The 24,430-nt window shown below is 38.3% G+C and overlaps 1 protein-coding gene across 4 annotated transcripts in view; it reads left to right on the top strand.

Annotated features, from left to right (window-relative positions):
• The window catches only part of LOC105704472 (twitchin), a 106,869-nt gene that overhangs the window by 34,579 nt on the left and 47,860 nt on the right, over positions 1–24,430 (top strand). The window contains exons 15-45 of one of the 4 annotated variants that reach the window (XM_012433696.1): positions 203–331; positions 539–655; positions 928–978; positions 1,397–1,411; positions 2,184–2,231; positions 2,306–2,350; positions 2,432–2,473; positions 2,599–2,664; positions 2,754–2,810; positions 2,917–2,967; positions 3,458–3,523; positions 3,738–3,794; positions 4,335–4,388; positions 4,568–4,618; positions 4,708–4,764; positions 4,852–4,908; positions 4,990–5,046; positions 7,067–7,123; positions 7,212–7,259; positions 7,432–7,488; positions 7,803–7,847; positions 7,924–7,965; positions 8,129–8,287; positions 10,386–10,571; positions 10,682–10,696; positions 11,518–11,697; positions 14,395–14,439; positions 17,983–18,021; positions 20,983–21,130; positions 22,155–22,391; positions 22,463–22,599. In XM_012433696.1, the coding sequence (XP_012289119.1) occupies positions 203–331; positions 539–655; positions 928–978; positions 1,397–1,411; positions 2,184–2,231; positions 2,306–2,350; positions 2,432–2,473; positions 2,599–2,664; positions 2,754–2,810; positions 2,917–2,967; positions 3,458–3,523; positions 3,738–3,794; positions 4,335–4,388; positions 4,568–4,618; positions 4,708–4,764; positions 4,852–4,908; positions 4,990–5,046; positions 7,067–7,123; positions 7,212–7,259; positions 7,432–7,488; positions 7,803–7,847; positions 7,924–7,965; positions 8,129–8,287; positions 10,386–10,571; positions 10,682–10,696; positions 11,518–11,697; positions 14,395–14,439; positions 17,983–18,021; positions 20,983–21,130; positions 22,155–22,391; positions 22,463–22,599 (2,415 nt within the window). The remainder of the gene's footprint in view (positions 1–202; positions 332–538; positions 656–927; positions 979–1,396; positions 1,412–2,183; positions 2,232–2,305; positions 2,351–2,431; positions 2,474–2,598; positions 2,665–2,753; positions 2,811–2,916; positions 2,968–3,457; positions 3,524–3,737; positions 3,795–4,334; positions 4,389–4,567; positions 4,619–4,707; positions 4,765–4,851; positions 4,909–4,989; positions 5,047–7,066; positions 7,124–7,211; positions 7,260–7,431; positions 7,489–7,802; positions 7,848–7,923; positions 7,966–8,128; positions 8,288–10,385; positions 10,572–10,681; positions 10,697–11,517; positions 11,698–14,394; positions 14,440–17,982; positions 18,022–20,982; positions 21,131–22,154; positions 22,392–22,462; positions 22,600–24,430) is intronic. The other 3 variants (XM_012433697.1, XM_012433698.1, XM_012433699.1) reach the window with 3 other exon arrangements.

Genomic DNA, 24,430 nt, shown 5'->3' with positions numbered 1-24,430 from the left:
AGTTCCCCCGAAACAATTCTCGGAACGTCACTGTTTTTCAACCCATGTCGCATGGTCAACATTAAAACACTTGTTAATTGTTACTTGCCGTATGAAACCCACCCCGAATGTTTTTAATTGTCTCGTTTAAAAAATATGCCTTGAACCCATTTCATCAAAAATGTCCGATCTTTTGTGCATGCTACCCACTTGTACTTTATAGAAGAAAGAGGAGAAGAAAGAGGAGGAAGAGGAAGAGAAAAAGAAGAAGAAGGTAGAAAAGAAGGAAGAAAAGAAGGAGGAGGAAAAAAAGAAGGTCGAGGAGAAGAAAAAGGTGGAGGAAAAAGAAGAGGTACATAAAAATGTTACCCTTGTTCTCGTGCATGTTCAACCTTTATCGTTATATCCTTAACTACTACTCATTTCATAGTTAATGACAAAGCATGACAGAAAAACGATAAACATTGTAATTAATCAATCCATTATTGAATATCATCGAATTGGATGAAACCCGAAATTTCGTGTTTGACAAAACATCCTCCTCTTATTAATATCTAAGGTGGAGACCTCGGAAGAGGAAGAGGAGGAAGACGAGGAACCCGTAAGTGTACTAGAGTCCAGTCTTGCTGAACCAGTTGTCGAAGAACCCGATTCTGAACCCATTTCCAAGGTCGAGGTACACGCATACACATTTACACACATTTACATTTACATAAACGTTTATTCAACAGGTGCATAAAATTCGGCCTGAAACTCTACCGAGTTTTTTGATTTTTCTCAATATCTAAAAATTAAAAACACTTATTTTCTTTATTTTTGTATGCTTTCATTTTCCTAAATCTTCATTCTTTTCTTGATCTGAGTTATTCTTAGTGATTTCCCTAATGGGATTAATTTGACCACCTCCCGTGGTTAAACTGACAATGTGTTTATTTTGTTATTTTTAAGGATAATCTGGAGTCGAAAACGAACGGTATCGGTGGATCACCGTTCGAAAAGGTAACACTACGACACTATTGTGTATTTTTTAATTTTTATCGCACATATATTTTTTTTTGATCGAGAACCGAACGTCACGTACACGTACACTCATTAATTAGTCTCACTTGTGACACCTCGACTACGAAATGAGTATTCCAAACGTTTGTAACCTTTTGTAAATATTTCACACGTAATTCACTTAACGTATATATTAACACTGGACGTACATAATGACAAATCGATGAACGAACTAGAAATTGTTTAAAGATCATTGAGAACTAGAGGCGTTGAATAGGAACTTGATAATAATAATTCTTGTCATATTTGAATTCATAGGAAACAGGGTGTACTCAATATTGAAAAAAATGTTCTACGTTGTTACATATTAGTTGCAAAAATATAAATCTAAAGTGTATTTGTTTCATTCTGATTTCAGAAGTTGGAGTTTAAGGTGAGTGAACTGTATGACAGAACAGGTGTAGGGTAAGATTTATCTTTACATGATAAAAAGTGTAAAAGAACCAAAACTGATTAGTGACGTAGACAGCTTCGAAGTTTTCGCTTCTATTCGCTTATTTATCTTTTGGTAGAAGTAAACGATTTAACATCGAGCACAAATTATAAACGAATCTTTTAGATATTGCAAAAGGCTTAGACGTATTACGTTACTATTTTTAATAGTAATGTATTGCTTGTTAATATTACTTTAATTCATGTCTTTAATTTGCTTCAGCGGCGCGGCAGCTCACCATTATTTACTTATATGCTTATATTTAATGCTTATTTCTATTTTCAGCTTTATTAATCAGATTCAGATACCCATATATGTCAGTTAAAATGAATTCATGGGGATCATATATTGAAGAGTTCCCTCGATAATATGACCCTTACGAAAAATGAATTTATTTAAATTGACTCATGCGCAGAGTTATATGCTATTATGGATTATTTTCGCAAATTACAACGACAGCGATATTTTTATTTCCACATTTTCCTCAGATATGCATGCCTTCTGTTCAGAAGCTGGGTTTCCAAATGTCTCGGCATTTTTTCCACTTCCAAAATTGTCCCCTTTGAATTGTAACACTTTCCTCATTTTAATTAGCACTTTATGTTGCACGCTGGCATGCTCATAGTGATCTGCTCTATTGCGCCTCCGCTAAGTGACATTAAATGCTCATACTTAGTATATACAATGAATAAATTCCTAAATGCTGTAACAGAAAGAGGAGGCGACAATCAACAACGTGGAGGAAAGAAAATCTATTAAGGTATGTGCAAACTTTACCGTTTTCGTAATGAAGCCCATTATAAATGATTGATATCGATTGCGTAAATGTTGCAGAAGAAGGCCGAGGATAAAATCGAAGAGAAGAAAGAGCCTGAAAAGGTCAGTACGCTTCTTCGAGATATATGTTTGTCATTAGCGTTTGTCTGATTTAATGACACTAAAGATGATTTATGTACACAGGCCAAGAAAGTGGTGAAGAAGAAAGAACCTGAATCTAAAGAGGTAATTTACCATAAAGTTGATGAAAAATGTTGTCAGTCTGAAATCACGTAGTTATGAGAAACGACAAAGTGGCATTGCGAAAGGCTATTGTGAAACGTACTGAGAATACCATTTTAATTTGACAGGGCTCTCGAGAATCGACTCCAAAGCCAGAAAAGACTGTCACCAGCCGGAAGCAATCTGTCAGCAGGGTACGTTTCATCGATAACATTATTAATAAAATTCATGTGTTTTCTATCTCTTCTCTTGCTGCAATTGAATGCATCAATTCTTTTGCCAGGTTGAAGAGCTACGCACTGAAAGTCGACGTAGTTCCCTCGTCAAGACCGAGGAAAAGGTAATGAACGATTTTTTTTTTCTTTTTGTAACTCGATGTTTCCATGGATTTAATTATGTTTTGGCATGAATTTTAACCTTTCCTGGGCATCTTTTTTTTCACGCAGATCACTAAAGACGGCTCTGCGACGCCTGAGAGACGTGTTTCCATGCAACAGGTACTTTAACACCGTCAGAGGAAAAATGAGAAGGGACATAAAAAGTGTTACGAAATATTTTCAAAAAATGTCAAGCTAAAATGTAGACTCATTTTATGTATGATACTTCGTTACTTCAACGATTAAAAATAAGCATATATATCTATAGAGATATATATTAAATTGTGTTTAGTACTTGCAATGCTTCAACGACCATTGGTGTCACGGTGTGCTCAGATATAAAATTTAACAATAACTTTAGTGTAATATTTTTTGAATCATTTCAAAGCACCAGTGATCCGACTATTATTTTCCCTCAGACATTAACTTCCTTTAAAATACCTATGAAGTCATAAAAAAATCGTCAATAATTACGTGGTTATTAATTGTGTACATAAATATAGTGTATGTTTAAAAGAATACGTATAACAGAGATTAACTAACGAATTCTTACTTTTCTTCTCTTCTTCGTATCGTATTCTAATATAAATTCTTGTCATCGTTGTTTTAGGTGGAGGAGGAAGTCAAAACCGAAAGTCGACGCTCTTCCATCATCGAAAAGAAGACAGTCGAAAAGGTAAGAGATTACGTTCGAAGATTATACTTTTTGGATTTCGAATCATTTTGGAGATCGGGTCTGGTATGAAATTATTATCGGCTTGTAAGAGATGCATCATGGAATACGTTTTGAAGCCCTATTGGAGAATATTATCGGTTTTAACGCACAACAATTTACACACGCCAATTTTATGGCATTATTTGCACACATCGTCACTTTTAAACATTTGTAGAAGGTGGAACCAACTGCGAAACCCAAAGCTGTACTTGGCAAAAAAGAAGAACCCAAGGTACAAAATAAAAAAATGGCGTACGCAGACGCTGCTTCTACTCTCCTTCTAAATATTTTAACCATCTTAATCCAATTAATAATACTTGACAAATATAAAGAACTATTAATAGTTAATAATTCGCAGAACTAATCCATTATCAAACAAAGATAACGAACAACATAAATAAACATTATGTCATGCATAACATATACATGCTTAACAACTTCAATGACTCATTTCTTGTCGTACAACATTCAGATTTATACCAGATAATTAAAAACGAGGAAGTCGCACGAAAAGAAGATGAATTGAATATTTTTTTAAATAATTGCGTAGTCAGCTGATTTGACACCAAATTATAACACACTAATGCATTTCATCTTCCCCAATATATTCAGACACATGGCAAAATCTATCGTTAATATCACACAAATGTAGGAAAGAAATACTTTTATTTAATCTCATGCTTACCGTATTTAATTCCCGCTTTCTTGTATCAACAATACTCCGAACAGAATTATCCGCTTCAATTAGTACATTGGGTTTATTAATTTATAGGATGAACCTCCTCCAAAAACGACAACTACTGTTAACAAGTCGAATAAAACAGAGGTACCTATTATTAGTTTCACCTTTTAACCCTTAGATTGTCGAAAACATAATATATTTTAATAAAATGTCATGATTAAATACGACAACCAAAGGATTAAACTGAGCTACTTAGTCACAACACAATATCGCGATTAAGTCCAAATTATTGGCAAGAAGTAATTATTATAATTTTTACACAGACTACCACAGAGAAGTCTAAGACCATCACTAGAAAACAAGAAGACACAAAGGTACACAAAATTGCGTACACATTTAGTCGTAACATTAGGGTACAATTACACATGGTACACAGAACTTATTTATAAATTTTACATGACAGGAGGAGGCGCCTGCTGAGAAAATTAAACCTATTGCTAATAAACGGGATGAACCGAAGGTAAACGACGTCTCACACACATACACACATAAAAACAATAAGATAATAATACATGATACTCACGAGTTCATGTACATTCTCTTGCAGAAAGATGAGCCTGCTCCAAAACTAAAACCTACACCTACCAAACCTGAGGAAGCAAAGGTACACTGTTACACGTACACTGACAGAATTCTATCTGCAAATAAAACGAAACTTTATAAAATAAAATTCTTGCTTTTGTAGAAGGAAGAACCCACACTCAAACCTAAAGCCACATTAAACAAGCCTGCCGAAACCAAGGTAGAAAATGAAACTTACACAAATTTGCTGACACAAAACGCTTTAAATTGTTTTGAAATCCACTTCAACATAACAATCATGGTGATACTTTTCATCGGTAGAACTTACATTTCACATTTAATGTCTCCATTAACACTTACATTTAATTTTACACTTTCTGTTGGTAGTTAATGGAATTGTGAAATATGCTTCCTCTAAGTACGATACGTGGATTAATAGTAAATTAAATTAAATTGTTAATAAACTGCATTCCAAACTTATTCAGAAGTTATACTGAATATTAAAGCAATCTTTAATAAATTATATAAGTCTTTCTAACGATCATATACTTACACTTAATATTCCACACATCCACAGTTACACACGTACATAGATGAATTGTTTTCTTTTCGTTTTTTACCCCGGAATCTCTAGAAAGGGCATACACTTCATTCTTAGATTACAATTGGCAAACGTCGCGAAACTGAAATTGAAAATTTGATGTCCTCGAAATACACCTTTGCACGTGATCATTTAATTTTCTTTTATTGTTTTTAATATTGGCCTCTTACACGTATTTTAGAAGGATGAACCACTTTCTGAGACCACAGCTGATGATTCTGATGACGCTGAGGTACAGCAATATTTAAAAACATTCATTATTACCAGAGAATATATCTTTATTTCTAATAATTAATTCCTTGTCTGAAAATTGTAGAGAGAGGATTACACAATGTTATCAGAAATGACGATTGACGAAGTTGATGAAGTGGAGGTATGGTCACATCGACGTATACAAAATTATAAACCGTGAAATTCATTTGTTTATAATTTTTTCACGTCTTTTAAATATTGTAGAGAGAAGAGGACACGACATACACTGAAACAGTAATTGGTGAATCTGACGAGGTACACATTCATTTCGCATGCGTACATAAAATGCTCCTTCGAAAATATTTCATTATTTTATAATACTTTGCCAAAATTCGTAGGATGAAGACACTTCATTTGCTCCAGCAACAACAATTGGCAAACCTGACGAACAGAAGGTGCATTATTCTTTTACAACAACGCATTTACAAACTCCCGTGAATCAGGAATTGCTTTGTTTATTTAAACGATATTTTATACAAAATTTCAGGAAAAACTATCCATGCCGAAATCTAAAACTATCGACGATAAATCTAATGTACCCAAGGTAACGCATTTTTTTTTTTTATCGGAATGATTACTTACACTTAAATCCATTTATTCACAACGTTATGTTGACATTTTCTCATTTTTACCTTTGTTCTAAAAATTTTAGGACGAAGTGTCGGCACCTAAATCTAAAGTCACAGTTCCAAAATCTGACGTATCCAAGGTAAAACATTTCCTCATCCGGATGAGAATCATTCGACCAATTTATTATGGTTTTATTTATGAGAATTTTATTACAATTTGTAGAAGGATGAGCCTGGTTCAGAATCCGATGCAACAATTAGTAAACGTGAAAAGCCCAAGGTATACGGATACACGTTATAGACATTTTCAAATTCCAATAGGAAGATTCTCTAACTCACTTTCGTCAAAATTTACAGAAAAAGAAAACCACGTTGAAGTCTAAAACCAAAATTGTAAAGTCCAAAGAAGCAAAGGTATTGCCATTGCAAATTATTATGAATTCACGGACATCTAATGATGCATCATTTTTTTTTTCTAATTTTTTCTCAATTTCAAAAATTATAGACCGAAGAGACGGAACCAAAATCAGAAAGCACAATTGGCAATTTGGACGAGGATAAGGTACAGACGATTTTCTTCACATTGATTACACATCACGTATCATATTCATATACAACACAGACCACATTTGATTAAATACGTAATGCTTTATTAAAATTAAATTAATTAATGTATCTTCCTACATTGCTGTACGTACAATTAATGCAATCAAACGCAAAGAAACATTAATTTTGCAGTAGGAAACAAGAGTTATCAACTCTGTCAACAAATGGCTCATTTTATTCATTTACACAATTACGGAATTCGTACCTTTCAGAAGGATGAACCTCCGGCGAAACCTAGGTCTTCCATCAGCAAACCTGAAGACCAAAAGGTAGAAACACAATTTAGACATTGCATAGCCACTGATACCGTCAAATCCACCTTGCTTTCTCATTCTAAAAAATAATATACACTTTTAGAATGGCGTGTCAGCCTTGAAATCCACTGAGAAGGTGGCAGAAGTTAAGGTACACATACACAATAATTAAGCACTTGCATTACCTCACATCGCCTGTTCACTGAAAATAACTTAAACATTCATCGCCTTTAAACTAATTACTTCACTTGTCAATCATTTAAATACGCTACATGCTAAACTACACCCTCGAAAACATCTTTACGAATATAAACCTTTTTTAGAAGGATGAACTCGCGCCAAAACCAAAGAGTACCCTTGGTAAACCTGAAGAGCCCAAGGTACATAAAAATGTACATTTACGGTGCTTTTGTAATCAGCTAAAAGGCTTCATTTGCATATATAAATTCAGCTTCAAGTTGTGCATATCTTAGTCGATTCATTGGAAGTAACCAACAATAAATATTTATGATGCGCAATCAACTCGAAGAGCTCCAGTTAACATTAAATAAAACAGCTGATTCTTCCAGTTGCAAAGCTGCCGAATGTGCACATTTAAATGAAACATTAACACGCTCATTGCAGGCAACGAAGCAGGATCGATTAAACAATCGATATCTAAGATTGTAATTCAATGTCTGTTTTGTGTTTACAGAAGGAAGAAGGGCTAAGGAAACTAAGTCTGAAACCTGGCGCCAAGGTACTTATTACTCCGTAACTTTTCTTATAGACATACATTTAAACATTTACATTATTCAGTTAATTTCATTTTTCAGCCCGAGGAAGAGAAGAAGGGCCTGGAGAAACCTGAGCTCAAGGTGAGAAATTATGGTTCATGAAGTAGTACCTCTTAAATCGGTTCAAACAATGCTTAGTTGGAATAAAATACAGAAGATTGTTGATAGCAGATAATTTTTATTTTAACCGGTAGTAAAGCTGGTTTTTAGTAGTGTACCGAAAGTAACCGATATATTAATACAGCCTACGGAAACCGAAGCAGCCGTTGCCAAACCGAAAGTGCGTAGAATAATACCGAAAGAGGAGCCTAAAGTTGAGTCCTTCCAATCGATCCAGCTCAAACCCACTGTCAAAAATGTGAAAGGGCCTCAAAAGGCGTCAGAAAATGGTGTCGAACTTAAGGTATTCAGGAAAACAGGGAAGAAGATTCTCTTCACTTTTGCTCTCTACTCTTCTCTCTTCTACTCTGCGTCGCTCGAATCTTAAATCGACCCTCTGCCCGATCTATTTGCAATTTCTTCTACTCAAAACTGAGAAGTCTACTGTCTGCTCTTCATGGATCTGTATACCTGGGAATGTTATTCCTGCTGTCACAAGTTAATCACATTTCGAACTAAACTATTTCGTATTAAAATTTTCACATTTCTTGAATGATTCTTGGGACTAAAATACGTTTCTCTATCTCTCTTTCGTGTACTTCCGCTTCGTCGTTCTTGGCTCTGATAGACAAGGAGCTCTTCAACTATTTCGATAAGAATACCCTTCTTCTTAATTCACTTTAATCTTCAGTTAGTCCTCTTCTTTGTGTACTCCCCTACTTCTTCGTTACCTTTTAAAGCTTTTGTTCTTTGATAATGTGGAACAATCTTGTTTCTCTTCTACATCTTCGTCTCCATTTCTTTTCGGCTTCTGCACTATTGTATTCTTTTTCTAATATAACTTCTGTTCTTCTTCTTATGTCTATCACAACCTTCATTTTTAAATTTCAGGCCCTTCTTTCTCTGTTCTTTTTTCTTCCCGATTGGATAATCTTAATATTTCTTCACTAATGAAGCGAACTCTGATGCATCTCAATAATTACTTCTTCTGCCTGATCTTATTTTGACTTCTCTTTCTTCTGTATTGCCAAACCCACTTATCTTGAATTCTATCACATTTTATTCTTCCTCTGGTCTTTCCTCATTCTTCTTTATTACCTATTTTTACTCCTCTATAAATACGCTTCTCTTCTGGAAAACTTGTTCTGAACTTTATTGTCTACTCTTTTACTTTTTCTAATTACTTTTCTTTGTACTTTAAAATCTATACTTTTCCTTTCATTCGCGTGGCACTGTTTCTTTCTCTCTAAATAATTAAATTTCTCGTATACCCGATGTGTAAATAATCCAGCAAATAATTTTGACTTATTCTCACAACGTTGGCTGTTCGTTTCGAAGTAACGATCATCACTCATTTCACGATTCACATTTCGATAACCAAAATGCCACAACTGATAACCGAAAGGAGAAGATATATATAACTTGCGGTACATACTCTTCACTGCGTTTTTTAACCATATACCATATTTCTTATTATTTAAAGGATCATTCTATTTACAATTATCAGGTGACCATTATCCCATGTAATACCAGTACATTATCATTACTTAAGAATTACCACGGCTACTTTCAATACTAAGCATATATTGTTTATGATCATACATTCAACGTACATAAGTTATACTTCATCATATTACTACATGTATTCTAATCATATTGCTTGCAGACCACTCCTTCATTTTTCATATCCATTGCAAAATGGAGGTCTATATATTTTTAAGTCTCTTCTATCAACCACTTTTCTTAAGATTCCCGTTCGAACAGATTTTCGAAATTTATTTAAAATAAATATTTATCAAATCGAACTGCTGAACTCTGGTGTTAAGAATTCGGTCCCTTTCGCGCATGCTTTGCAATGTATTTGGCGCGAAACTCTACCGAGTTTCTTCATCACGTGCTATTATAGTTTGATTCAAGAAATGATATATCGATGCACGAAGTATCATTTTATTTCTTCAAAACGATAACGTCAATTTAATTTCTACTTATCTAGTTCCGTTCGCACTGGGAAATCAAATGAGAATTAACTTAAATGCATTTCCGATTTAACCTTTATCGTATTATCGTAAAAGAAATATTTATCAAATTGAAGTGCCGAATTTTGGCGTTAAAAATTCCGTCCCTTTCGCGCATGCTTTGCAATGTATTTGGCGCGAAACTCTACCGAGTTTCTTGATCACGTGCTATTATAGTTTGATTCAAGAAATGATATATCGATGCACGAAGTATCATTTTATTTCTTCAAAACGATAACGTCAATTTAATTTCTACTTATCTAGTTCTGTTCGCACTGGGAAATCAAATGAGAATTAACTGAAATGCATCTTCGATTTAACCTCCATCTTGGGATTTTTTATCGGAGGAAATATGAAAACCTAAAACTGCCTTGTTCACTTCTCCAGAAAACTCCCGAAAAACTCGAGAAACAGGAGGCGAAGAAAGTAAAAGCCGCAAAGCCTACGAAGCCAAGTTACGACCTTCCTGAAATCCCTGATTACGAACGGCCAGTTCTTGAAAAACCACAAGAATTCGATTTCGGAGAACGTGCCAAACGCGAAAAGACCAAACTCGACAGACCCGCCTCACAGGTGATGACAAACTCTTATTTTCTTCCTACCTTTATTCCGATCATTGTGATAGGTCTAGATAGCTAATTACCAAATTTTCTTTTCCTTCCATGGAACTTCTGGTCGAGCAGAAAATCGAATCGAAGGTATGTAAGAAAACTTTTTCGCAATTCTACGGAACGCTTCGCTGTGCCGCAAGATTCACGACCTAGATCAATAATCCAGCAGTGCTTTTTATCCCGCCGCAAGTACAAACATAAATGATATTATTAATATTAAGAGGATATGAAAGAGTCAGCCTACATATATCTGATAAGTTACCACGTGGACATGGAGGCCCTAAAGTAGATCTTGAAACTCATGAAATTTCATTTTTCATTAAAAATTTATTTACTTATTATGGGCTAGAACCAATATGGCGGGATCCGGGGACGTTTTCGATGTTTTTCGCTTCTTGGAGGCTTAGAATCGAAAATGAAGAGTTTCAGGACCTAGCTCGAAGAATTTAGAATACCGTAGAAATGAAATATTACAAAGTCATATCGGAAAATGTGGTAAATACTTTCTCCAACGATTGCAAGAGAATGCTAGCTCGTCCTGCGGCTAACACGTGTCTTAGCACAAATTTAGTTGCAGTTAAACGTCATAGATGGCGACGTTGGTCCTAAACAGTCGTTAGAATAGTGAATTCGTGGGATTTCGGCAGTTTTACGTCGTCATTTTGTAATAAAATTAAATTTCTTGGCGCCTTTTATATCCTCTTAAGCCTCGATATGCTGCAATATCCCTTAATCTAGTTTTAGAAATGTTAGAATTTACTCTTACCGTAATTTCTTGCCAATCCACAGTTGAATCCGCTTCGCATTAACAGCGAGTCCGCTTCGGAGCCTCTATCGCAATTTACTATCCTTGATTTGAGGAGCTCACGATAAAGGAGGAAAAGTGATCCTAATTGAACATTTCCTAGCCAAAATTGCCGGAAATCAAGGCTCCAGAGACGCCGAAAATCGAGGTGATCAAGGAAGCCACGCCAGCCGGAAGCAGGAGGGGTTCCTTGGTGCCCGGAAGTGGGCCCGGAAGTCGCAGGGGGTCTCTTATACCTCCGGAAGAACTGGGCCGTAGGCCCAGCTTGATCATCAGCGACGAGGTATGTTACATGCTGATCGGTAAGGCGCACCAGGTATATCGACTGCCTAATCGGGGCTGGACCTGAGATCGGTACTCCTTCCTTGAAAAAGAGAATCAATTATTTCCTCGGAATGAACCAAAAATGAATTCCAAGCAGATGATTACCTCGAGATTCTGAAAAAAAAAAAGAAACATTCCATTGCGGTATGAAGAGAAAAAAAAATCGAATGATACGTATTTCTGTAGCAATCCAGTTGTCGCTCGTGATGTGCCCAATATGGGGCTTTTAAATGTAATGGATCTTTCTAAATCTTTGATTGCACTTCGAGCATGTACATGCGACTATCGATCCGGTCCAAAGCCCTCGCTGATTTAGTTAGGTAGATTCTTAGATACTGGATTACCGAAGTTACCGTAGATACTCGTTGTTCGTTGATAGCCCACTCTAGTGATTTCTAGCTAGGATTTTGGAGTTCTGTCCTTTCTGCCGTTTACCCCCTTTTATTTCATTTCTTTTTCTTTCTTCCACCTTTGGTTTCGTAGTCAGTGACACCAACAAAACCCCGGTCTCTAGTTACGTGTCCCTACCACCAAGTGTGCCAGTTCCCCTGCCGAATCGAGAGATTACGTCAAAGTGTCACCACTTATCGTCAGTTTCTTAGAGTAGAGCACACCTCGAGATGCACCACCCAGCTTCTGAAATCCACCCAAAAACCTAAAACCCGAAAGCACGCCCGAGAACGATAAGCCCTGCATCATGTGGCCCCGTTTGAGTCTCTCGAATGACCCTCTAAATGTCCAACCGTGAAAATATCGAATCACGGGACGATAAGTCGGGAATTCTCCCGAATAAGTCGCGACCGATTCGTCACTTGTGAGACTTTTCAGCCGATCCTGCGACAGGAATGAGAAGGGCGTCAAGGATGACGAGGATCGTGGACCTTCAGGATGCTGCAACCTGTTATCACTCCATTTCGTGATGAACCCTGAATAGATCGTCCCGAGAGAAGAATTATGCCGAATTTTTCTTGTGGACATTTCCAAATCAATTCGACAGTAATTTCCAAAAATCAGAGAAAATTATGTCAATCCTTCGAAATAATTTGGAAAAATTCTACGTTATTTCGGTAACTCGCTCCCACGAGATTTAATAATTCCTGATTAAATATCGACTAGTCAAAAGCAATTAAGGTGACATGAAAGTGGCACTTAAGGGGTTAATCGTTCATGAAACCTTTGTCGAACTGAGTGTAAGAAAATATTTCAAATCTTACCACGTGAATATGAATGCCCTCGGAAAGGTCCTGATACCCATAGAATTTAATTTCTTTAAATTTCTTCATAAACATTTCTTAAATTTTCTACAGATCCTGACATTTCATGGTTGTCAAGACCTTGCTTAGAGACTGTATAGTCACGTAATAAAATTCGAAACGCCCTAACACCCATAGAATTTCATTTCTTTCAATTTCTTTATTAGCATTTCTTAAATTTTCTACAGAACCTGAAATTTCATGGATGTCAAGACCTTGCTCAGAGACTGTATAGTCACGTAATAAAATTCGAAACGCCCTAACACCCATAGAATTTCATTTCTTTATTATTAATTAAATTTCTTCATTAGCATTTCTTAAATTTTCTACAGAACCTGAAATTTCATGGATGTCAAGACCTTGCTTAGAGACTGTATAGTCACGAAATAAAATTCGAAACGCCCTGACACCCATAGAATTTAATTTCTTTAAATTTCTTCATTAGCATTTCTTAAATTTTCTACAGAACCTGAAATTTCATGGATGTCAAGACCTTGCTTAGAGACTGTATAGTCACGTAATAAAATTCGAAACGCCCTAACACCCATAGAATTTCATTTCTTTCAATTTCTTTATTAGCATTTCTTAAATTTTCTACAGAACCTGAAATTTCATGGATGTCAAGACCTTGCTCAGAGCCTGTTTAGTCACGTAATAAAATTCGAAACACCCTGACACCCATAGAATTTCATTTCTTTAAATTTCTTCATAAACATTTCTTAAATTTTCTATAGATCCTGACATTTCATGGATGTCAAAACCTTGCTCAGAGCCTGTATAATCACGTAATAAAATTCGAAACGCTTCGGTATACCCACTTTGGAGAAAAGTTTCATAAACAAGACTCCTTTGGATGCCACTGGTGACATTAAAAAATTTCATTTTATCCATAAAACACTAGTTCACTGGTTCCTGTCTAGAAATCAACAAGACCCAACAAAGATTGAAAGAAAATTCGGAGTAATTCTTCCACCTCGGCGAACACGCGTCGATAAGTCTTTTCGATCGATCTTCCGATCGATTGGCAAGCTTTATCGGCGATCATCCTCAATTTTATCAGCAGCAGTGTCTACGTGTTTAAAGTTCCAATCAGTAGGCAGTCGGAGGTCAGCCTATCCAACCGATTCGGTAGCGAGAGCCATTTTTTAGCCGATTGCCGATATCGGCTCGTGGTGATCGATCGATGATCGAAACGGTCAGTCGAAGAATGTCTAAATTTCCTATCACACTATTAGCGACCTGTAGGCCTATCTTATCAACCCTGCGAGATGCATAGATGCTCACGGTGTGCACATCTCGTGCACATCTGCGCATACACACACATCCATACACACACAAGTGCAGGCGTAACACGACACATCCACCCAACACGCAGACCCTCTACATAACGGTTTGGTCCATAGGAGAATAGAAAGCTGCGACCTGGGGAGGTGGTGGACGAGCGCAAGGTGAGGAAGTACGAAAACGCCTCGTTTCTGCACTCTCCTTCGGCTACAGCGCACTTTTCTTTACATCTCGATCCTTTCCTCTCCTGTCCACAAAATGAAAAGTCCGATCGAAATCGACCATTCAATTTTGAACAGGTCCATTTCATTCGGATAAATCCGAATTTGGAATCAGACGTTTAAAGAGGATATGAAAGGCGCTAAGAAATATTATCGACGTCGGTAAAGTTAAATTCATCTATGCCCTTTTTGATGGTAATGCTTTTCTCAATATTTATGTTGAAGTCTTTTACAATCTACGTTGAGAATTGTACGAACTGAAGGGTTCTATATGTCATTTCGGTAAAGTAATGATACAAAGATCGATATAAAACTGTCGAAAGACCATGAATTCAAGATTCTTTATATTTTGACGAACCAACGTCGCCATCTGTGACGTTTAGCTGCAACTAAATTTTTGCTAAGACACGTGTTAGCCGCAGGACAAGCCAGCATTCTCTTGCAATCGTTGGTGGAAGTATTTACCATATTTTCCCATCTGACTCTGTAATATTCCATTTTTAAGTGATTCTAAATTGTTCGAGCTAGGTCCTATAACTATTCATTTTCGATTCTAAGCCTCCAAGAAGCGAAAAACATCGAAAACGTGCTCGGACCACGCCATGTTGGTTCTAGCCCATAATAAGTAAATAAATTTTTTATAAAAAATGAAATTTCATGAGTTTCAAGATGGACTTTAGGGCCTCCATATCCACGTGGTAAAATTCGAAACGAATCGGTACACCCAATTCGGAGAATATTTTCCCCAACGATTTGACTTCTCAGATAAAAATAGGCTGACTCTTTCATGTCCTCTTAAAGGAAATTAGAATTCAACAAATTAAGTACGAACATACTGAATTGAAATCCAAGCTTAATATTTTGAAATTGAGAAAGGGGTTGATTATTTTAATTCCTGAAATTATTCGACTTTGTCTTGTACATAGTAATTTGTATAAAGTGATATAGAGTGGAATCGACAACGAATGAGTTCCTCAATGTTGCAGTACCTTAATTTTTTCTTCAGAAGTTATCCCGGGATCGAGTAATTGGTTTTTTTTTTCTCAGTACATATTCGCGCGTCAATTCCATTTTCCCTCCTTTCTCTCACCTCCCTCCCCTGCCCTCACATTTCTATCTATTTTACACACAAAAGCTCGCCGAAAGTTCACACACGAAGAGAGTGTATCATTGATCGCGATCACGAAGGATGTAACGAAATCCGGAATTATTTCGTTACTTCGGATTGATTACTTGTGGCATTCCGATAGTTAATTCAGCTCATCGTAAGACGTAACTGATGAAAAGAAAATGATACTCTTTTCGTTGCTGTCTGCCTGCTCCCTACTACTTCGCCGTACTGACATTGAACCGTTACACGTTGTCTAGGATCTGGCACGATTTCTGACACATGAGACAATCATTTTCCATCCGTTATCACTCAAGAAAGTTGATAATTTCTTTTTCTACATCGCGAAAATAAATGTGCCAGATCGTAGGCTAATGCAGGCGCAAATCTAAGTTCGAGGCTCCTCGAAGGTCCAAGGGAAGACCGACGTTCATAGCCAATTCTCCCTGCAGCGCCTCTAACGATACACAATCTGACTACTTTTCCACCGTGCACTCGTCATAAAGCGAACACCTTGCAGACCACCGTGCTCGAAAAATATTGATTAAACGCCTATCGATAAAATTGAAATTTCAAAAGCTGATAGAAAAGCCTTTCGCGCACGACGGTCTGCAGAGATAACGAACGTCGGATCTGTGAGCGTCTTGTAAAATTGCATCTGCAACTGGCACGCATCTGCTGCAACCTAAAGTTTTCTCGTCAATCGTTAAGACCGCCCTCTTCGAATGGCGACAATGCAGGGCATTAATTTGCCACTTTAGAAATGGAACTTCGGCTTCTTACTTGGCACGTCGTTAAGAGCGATTAAATGTAGAGTGAATTCGAAGAGGAACGTCAACCAATCTATAATCTACCTCGCAACGAAAGACAACGACTGCACCCCCTGGGAGCCCTACTTTTCGGAAGTAGCTCAGTCGGTAATGTCGGTAACGTCGCCAAAGTCGGTATAGCGAGCCTCGGACAGCTATGCGACTTTCCCGTGTGACTGTCTCATCCCCGTGTCAGCCCTAAATCCACCACGTCACTCTGTTCTCCACAAATCATCGTTGTGTCTGTCTTCGACAGTCATCGAACACATCACATTCGATCATCCGTGTCGTTCTTCGGAAGCGTTCACATCGTCGCAGTAATTTTAATAAATGGCCATGGCAGAATGGGCATTCCGCGTGCGAAAGTTTGCCCAGTTTACCGCAACACCATATCCACGGTCAATCGGGCTATAAAATGGAAATATAAATCATTGATCAATAATTTGCTAATCGGTACCAAAATGGCCGCCGAGTTTCGCCGCGGACATGTCCGATATCCGTGCCGCGGTTGATCGTCCCCTCGCGAATATCGCCAATCTTTCGCAATTCCCTCCTGCCTAACCGGCAACCGAGAACAAAGACATCTGATTGGATGCGCCCTACTTGCGAACGAAAGACCGAGACCTTCTCTCGCACCTCCTCACTCTCGTCTCATGTGATTTTGTGTGCAGATGGGAAAATTACGACCCGGCGAGGTGTTGGAAGCCAAGGTGAGATTTGTGTTCGCTATAACACAAAGCTTACCTGCCAAGACCATCACCTGCATCTTTTTTCTCTTGCTCTGTTTCTTCTTTCTCACCATCTTGCATTTATTACCATCATTCATGCCCCCTTTATCTCTCCGTTGAGTTTCACGATCGGGCGACGAGTGGTTAAGCTATGGCGATCGTTGAAAGTTGCGAGGCGCGGGTCCCGCTGATGTCCGCCATGTTTGTCACGTGATTTCTGTTGCGCGCGCCGATTGGTGCAGCGCGGTCCCTCGGGACGCGGGGAGGGGCGATCGGCACTGCTCTCGGAACCGCTCATCTCGCGATTGTGCGTTTTATTCTTAAAATCACTCGAAATATTGCCCCACGACTCCCTAGATCAATTGTTGACAATTTTCGAGTAATTTCGAGAATACAGCCCCATTTTCCGATATCTAACGGGTGTACGGCTGGCACCTATACGATCACAGGTTGCCAATGAAATATCACTTCATCGTCATCTCGTCATTGCCATCACTGTCACGAAACAAGGAACAACAAAGACAACACGACGACAGAGTACAAAGTACGGTCGCAGTACCGATATAACCCCGAGGCACAACTTTAATAATAATATTAATAATAATTCTCTATGATTTTTGTAGCTGGTTTTTTGGAGCTGCTGCTGCCGCTGTTGCCATCTCCGCTACCCGCTACCTCCATTTATGATTTATGCTCGCGTTTTTCGCGCCGATCTTATTTAATTCTCTCTCACCGTCTCTCTCACAACAACTTAAGTACTTGTATCCGCCGAAAAAAAAGTCGCCCCTCAAGAAAGCCCTTTTCAAGTCGCACTATATGTCTTCTTTTCTCCCACGAACAGATTAAGTCCGTCCGCCCTGGCGTACTGCAGGTCGAACAGGTTAGCCCACTTTTCAACCACGATCTTTTATGTACATACTATTCCATATATGTATATGCACATGTACCTGTATATATATTCGTGTTTAATTCAAACAGACCTGTGTAAATATTTGTGTTCTCATAAAACCCGGTGAACCATGTAACATTGCCATCTTGATTAACTGTTTTATTTCATGTTCTAGTGGAACTTATTTCGAATGAAAGTTGCGAAAAATTCCGTATACATCCGCAAAGGATTACATTATAAACATTACGAGGGGGAAGCACACCCTACATATTTTATAAATTCATCCGCAGTCTCCCTTCGCACTTCGAGTGACGGTAATTATGCAATTTTTGCGATACATAATTTGGATAACCTATTTTACAGGTATCATTGATTAAATATTGTCGAAATTCATACAGTTAAATTTGAAGAGGTTGAAATATAAAAGTCACAGAAGCCTTGATAGGAAAAAATCTGTCTCGTGTCGTGGAACCACGCAATTTTTATCTGAAAGAATTTCCATTGGAATAAAAAATAAAGGAGTCATTCGAGTCGGTAATGTTAAATTATTCGCCCTGTACAGATATGTATATATTTCGTGGTTAACTCGATATATTCGTTTCTTTATCGTGTGTAAAAATATACGTAGAATAGCAGTGCTCACACCGCATATTACGCGGAAGTGTATTATGAGATACTCTTCCGTCTCCAATCATGCCGCAGTTATTACCTTCGTGTATGACGATTGTTCACTATTTTCGATGCCACATTATCAGTAATAGCCGATCAGGATTGTGTGTCGAGGAGGACCGCAATCGGCAATATCGGTAAAAGTTAAACCTTGTTCTAATGGCGACCAATCATTCCAGATCGCTTATCCGTAATCTTGGTAAAGCTTTCTGTTAGAAAATCGGCGGTGCGTCCTTATTCGCCAAATCCTTCGCTCATTTCCTCCCAAATAGTCCTCTTTTTGAGTTCAGTATTTGGAGCATTATCTTTATGGCGTTGCCATCACATTTCTGCACTTACACACGAAAAAAAAAAAAGAGCCAGGAACAGTGACCTACCAATAAAATAAATAATAAATACAAGAATATTTCTTTCCTATAACAGTTTTACGTCTATATGTTATTTACAGAGAAAGACCCATTACCAGGGATTATTTCCCGCATTTTTGCCCAAAGAAAGTGTTATTCAAACTTACGGTGTATGTGTAAATTTAGTTTCCTTTAATTTTATTAATATTTTCTTAATTCTTGAAATTTATTCTCGGACTTTAGTAGTTTATTGTCGACGTTGGTCACCGTTTACTGACGAATCGAGATAAATAATCCTCTCATCGGATGCACAAGTTAACCATTGCTCTCTCCCTTGGCATAATTCATACCTCAGATTTTACGAATACGCAAATACGCATCATAATCGTACATCTTTCATACCCATTACTACCCATCTCTCCGTGTAAAGTGTAAAGTTATGTGTTTCCAGGACACGCTCATACATGGACACGACCATTTCACGACATGTCCTATGTGTGTCCCACCCAATGTGGACTAACACGCCCTGTATGTTTTCTAATGCTACATATTATACAATTAAAAATGTGTACCATAAGCCAGAGTAAGTGGTCTTAAATGATCTTCTTGCATCGACAGGAATAATTTAAATATTAATATCATTTCTCGAGCAGTATCAATATCTGATAACCTCCCATAAATTCTTTCAATAATGCCGACAGAGCGTAGAAAGTTGAGAAAGTGAAAAATCCAGTCGTTCGGAAGGTACATGGAATAGAAAGTACTCTCACTTACTCTGACCATGGAACCCAGAGACGATAACGAATTATCTGTGTTTCCGCAATTTTTATTCGATAATTAGATCGAATATTTTCATTCCGACTATCGAATTGCATCGAAGCTCATCCTCCTCATTTTCGTCTAAGGGTTTTTCATCAAATGTACATAAAGTGCGCCACCAGCAGTACTGCTAATGGAAAGTGAACATTTTTCGAATCAACGATTACTAGTTGAATTTTTCGTCTAATTATTCCTTTGGACGTCTCAGCGTCAGTAATGAAATTGTATTACGGATAATTCAAAGTCTGAAATTTTTAATATTTCTTTTCAATTAATTGCAACATCCTATCACTGGGGCATTGTAATGAGAGATTGACTAGTAATTTTGATTTACTCATTTTCCATTAGGAAAAGTGCAATCAGTCCTGCGGCGCGACGACACCGACAATCTCGCCCTTCGAACTCACGGTCGTCTCGAATCGATCTTCATCGATACCCGATAATATCGATTCGAGAGATCAATCGAACTCGCGCGGTTGCGTCTTTGCGCGGAAAACTGCCTTCAGCCTTTTCTAATTTCTCTGTGCTAACTCATCCCGAAGACACCTTAGTAGTGAACTATGGGCTAACCGTGGCTAATGGTATTGACTCTTTTAATGACTAACTGGTGGACTAACGATTGTTTGCAACTAATGACACGTGGATAACGCGTGACTAATTTTACCAGCAAGAATATCAGTAGGCGACGTGACAATGTCTTTTACCTTCGCTCTTAAAGCATAAACACGTTAAAACCGATTTATTAGTAGTTTCTTCATCAATGATTTTTTAAAAAAACGCGAGGTATTCCATTTTTTCCACATTTTCACGCTCCCTCCAGGGTCAATTTAATTATTAACCCTCTGTTTCTTTCTGAACTGAAAAGAAAATTTTAAGAAATATTTCCAAATGTGGAATCGCCTTTCCAGGTTGATCGGTATAGTTGCATTTTTTAAATGAATTTATGTTGTATATGCATTTATACATCATTAGTATTGTTGATTGTATTGACCCTAGCGAGACAAGGTAGGTAATTGTAAAAGCAAAGGACATTGTCGAGAGTCGTCGCTTTACGTGTAACGTTATTTCGGGGTTTTGCAAGATGTGTGTCTAAATGATTTGTCGTCGAATGATGCAGCGACGTCGTCTCAGCTCGGATGCGAGGAGACCCAGCGTGGCAGATCTGGAGAACAAGATCAACCAACCCAGCACGCCTCTACAAAATGTCGGACCACCAGGACCACCACAAATCGTCGATGTTCAGGAGTCTTACTCCGCAGTCGAAGGTTTGTTCATCTATTAACCCCTTGCCTTACGATTTAAATTCCAATAGCGCGTGCCATAAACAACAAAAATGTCGGCCATACATCGGGCCATTTCACGGTATGGCTGAACGTTCAAAGTCCCACACGTTTTGTTCACGTTTGGCCCGATTGATATACCACGTCTCTCACACGTTTTGTTCACGTTTGGTCCGATTGATATACCACGTCTCTCACACGTTTTGTTCACGTTTGGCCCGATTTACATACCATGTCTCTCACACGTTTTGTTCACGTTTGGCCCGATTGACATACCACGCTCTCACACGTTTTGTTCACGTTTGGCCCGATTGACATACCACGTCTCTCTCACGTTTTGTTGACGTTTGGCCCGATTGACATACCACGCTCTCACACGTTTTGTTCACTTTTGGCCCGATTGACATACCACGTTTCTCACACGTTTTGTTCACGTTTGGCCCGATTGATATAACACGTCTCTCACACATTTTGTTCACGTTTGGCCCGATTGATATACCACGTCTCTCACACGTTTTGTTCACGTTTGGTCCGATTGACATACCACGTCTCTCACACGTTTTGTTCACGTTTGGTCCGATTGACATACCACGTCTCTCACGTTTTGTTCACGTTTGGCCCGATTGATATACCACGTCTCTCACACGATATTGCAAGTGAAGAGATTAACGGCGTTCACCATCAAAGTGAAGACGATGACTTCCGCCACTAGATGGCATTAGCATCGAATTCGGTGGGAGGTAACCAAAACGTGCATTGGGAGACATCAATGCCCTCCCATCCTGCACAGGCGATGCCGTATCTGCAGGGGAGGCATTTATGTCCGCCATTGTACACTGGGAGACATCAATGCCCTCCCATCCTGCACAGGCGATGCCGTATCTGCAGGGGAGGCATCCATGTCCACCAGTGTACTTTTTCGCTCGGTTGAGGGAAACGCGATGCATAATGGGCGATGTTTAAATGATAAAGAAATTTTATGTTTGATGTTTGATGTTCTTATTTACAGACTCGACAGCCTACCTCACCGTTGGGGTCGAAGGTAATCCCGCGCCGACCTTCAAGTTCTACAAAGGCATGACCGAAATCATCGAAGGTGGTCGATTCAAGTTCCTTACGGATTCCGAGACCAATTCGATCACCCTCTGTATGAGGAAGACGAAACCCAACGACGAGGGTACATACAAGATCGTCATCAGCAACTGCCACGGCGAGGATTCCGCCGAGATGCAACTCTACGTTTCCGGTCAGTCGATTTTCCCGACATCCGATCATAGTTCATCATCTTCGGTCGATAAATAAAATGTCTGTCTACAGATGCCAGTGGAATGGACTTCCGTGCCATGTTGAAGAAACGAAAATACCAAAAGTGGGGCAGGGAAGAGACCGAGCAGGAGAAGGTAGACTTAAAGGAGGTCGAGAAACCAATGCCGGCACTCAAGAAGGTTGAAAAGGTAAGCAGATCGCTGATAAATAATATTAATCTCATTTTCAATTTCTACATGGTATCGATCGCTGCGACGACTTGAAAAAACATAGGAAGCTCGTTTGCTCAGAGGGAAAGGAATTGCGGAATTCGTGGATTGATACAATTACATTAAATTCACATTAAGGGGACGTGAAAGTGGCATCTGTGGGGTTAATCGTTCGCCAAAGTATTCTCCGAATTGCGTGTACCAATTTGTGTGAAATTTTACCACGTGAATAAAGAGACCCTAGGTAGGTCCTAAAACTCGCGAAATTCCATTTTTTAATAAAAAATGTTTAAAATAAGTATGAACAAATTATCTTAAAATTGAAATTTCATGGGCGTCAGGACCTTCCTTATAACCTCTATATTCACATTGTAAGGTTTAAAACGATTCTGTACCCCCAGTGCGGAGGTAAGTATCATAAACGAGACCTCTTTGACGCCACTTTCGCATCACCTTAAGACTGGACATCAGTGTAGTCTACAAAACTCACTCAAGAGATATCAAAATGGCTTTCCAGCTCAATGATAAACATACATTCAGTCATAATTGTTCCAATTCTTCCGTAAATCCTTTTATTCTCACCTTTCTCAAAGTGTCGTTTCGTCAAGCGCGCCTACTTGGGGAGAGATCTAGAAACTAGACTACCAATTCCTTATCCCTTTACATCGTAATGCAGGTCTTAATCTCGAAGGACCATATCCATATCTCACTTTTAGTGTTAAAACACGTCTTTTGGTCATTTAAAGACTACATATAAAAATCGTCTTTTAACCTTAAACGTGGAGTAAGAGCGCAGACCTGAGACACCAGCACCAAAGTCCTTTAAAAAATCAGCCAGTACCTCAGAAATCCTTGCCATTATCGATATCACCCTCCTTTTCCAAAAATCTGGAAACCTCCACAGGAACTACTATTACATTTAATCTCTAGCAAGGTTTATGTATAAACAAGTGAACGTGGAGTTCAAGAAAATGGGTAAAAATGACTGAGTATCCTCAAGACATCGACAAGTACGAAATGCAACCCATGGACTAGTTTGTCTTTTTTTTATTTTAATCCGGGTTCCGAGCTTGGTTCTCGCCACACTCCTGGGTGGATGTACGTCGTGCAAGGGTGACTTTGGGGTCTCTGCAGGGTTAAAGATTGAAGGTCGCTTGAGGTTCTATCTTCGTAGCCGATTTCCGGCACCTGCGAGACCGGCTGGTACCAAGATGGCGAGTTCATAGTGGTGTTGGCCGAGGGCGAGGAGATCTGTCGAGTTCCTCTCGGCAAGAAGGGAGAGGCCAACTGGAGCTGGCTAAAGGTTGCAACAATCCCCGAGTACAAAGACAAAAATCACAACATTTTTAGCACCCCTCTGCAATCCCGCCGTAGGCCTCCACGTGTCGTTGCCTTGAACTGTCGGACTTCCTTCAAAGACAATGAAGCAAAAATTAAATCCTCTGATCATGTAGCTTCCTGAATTATGCATAACTCTGAGATATAAATACTTACGTTATAACCTTCTTTTCCATTTTTAATTAAAATTTGCGTAATACATTTTTAAATTATTAAATGTTAAGTATCCCTGCGATGGCTTATTTCTACAGTTGTATAAGAAATGGAGAATTTTTGAAATCAGTGGATACTAAGTTATATTCAGTTTCGATATTAATCCTCTGTCCTGCAGAAGATATTAAAAATGTTCTCTATATGGAAGCATGGAAATTTAAGGCAATGATATAAAATTGTATTGTAGGACGTTTTCGGCTTTACGAAATTTAGAAGGTATCCTTAAATGTTTCGGTCTGAAAAGCCTGGCATGTTTATC

The sequence above is a fragment of the Orussus abietinus genome, unplaced genomic scaffold (assembly GCF_000612105.2).
Source record: "Orussus abietinus isolate OABI.00-Male unplaced genomic scaffold, Oabi_2.0 scaffold91, whole genome shotgun sequence".
NCBI classification, from domain to species: Eukaryota; Metazoa; Arthropoda; class Insecta; order Hymenoptera; family Orussidae; genus Orussus; species Orussus abietinus.
Note: the sequence above shows the minus strand (reverse complement) of the source record. Positions and strands in the feature narration are given on the sequence as shown.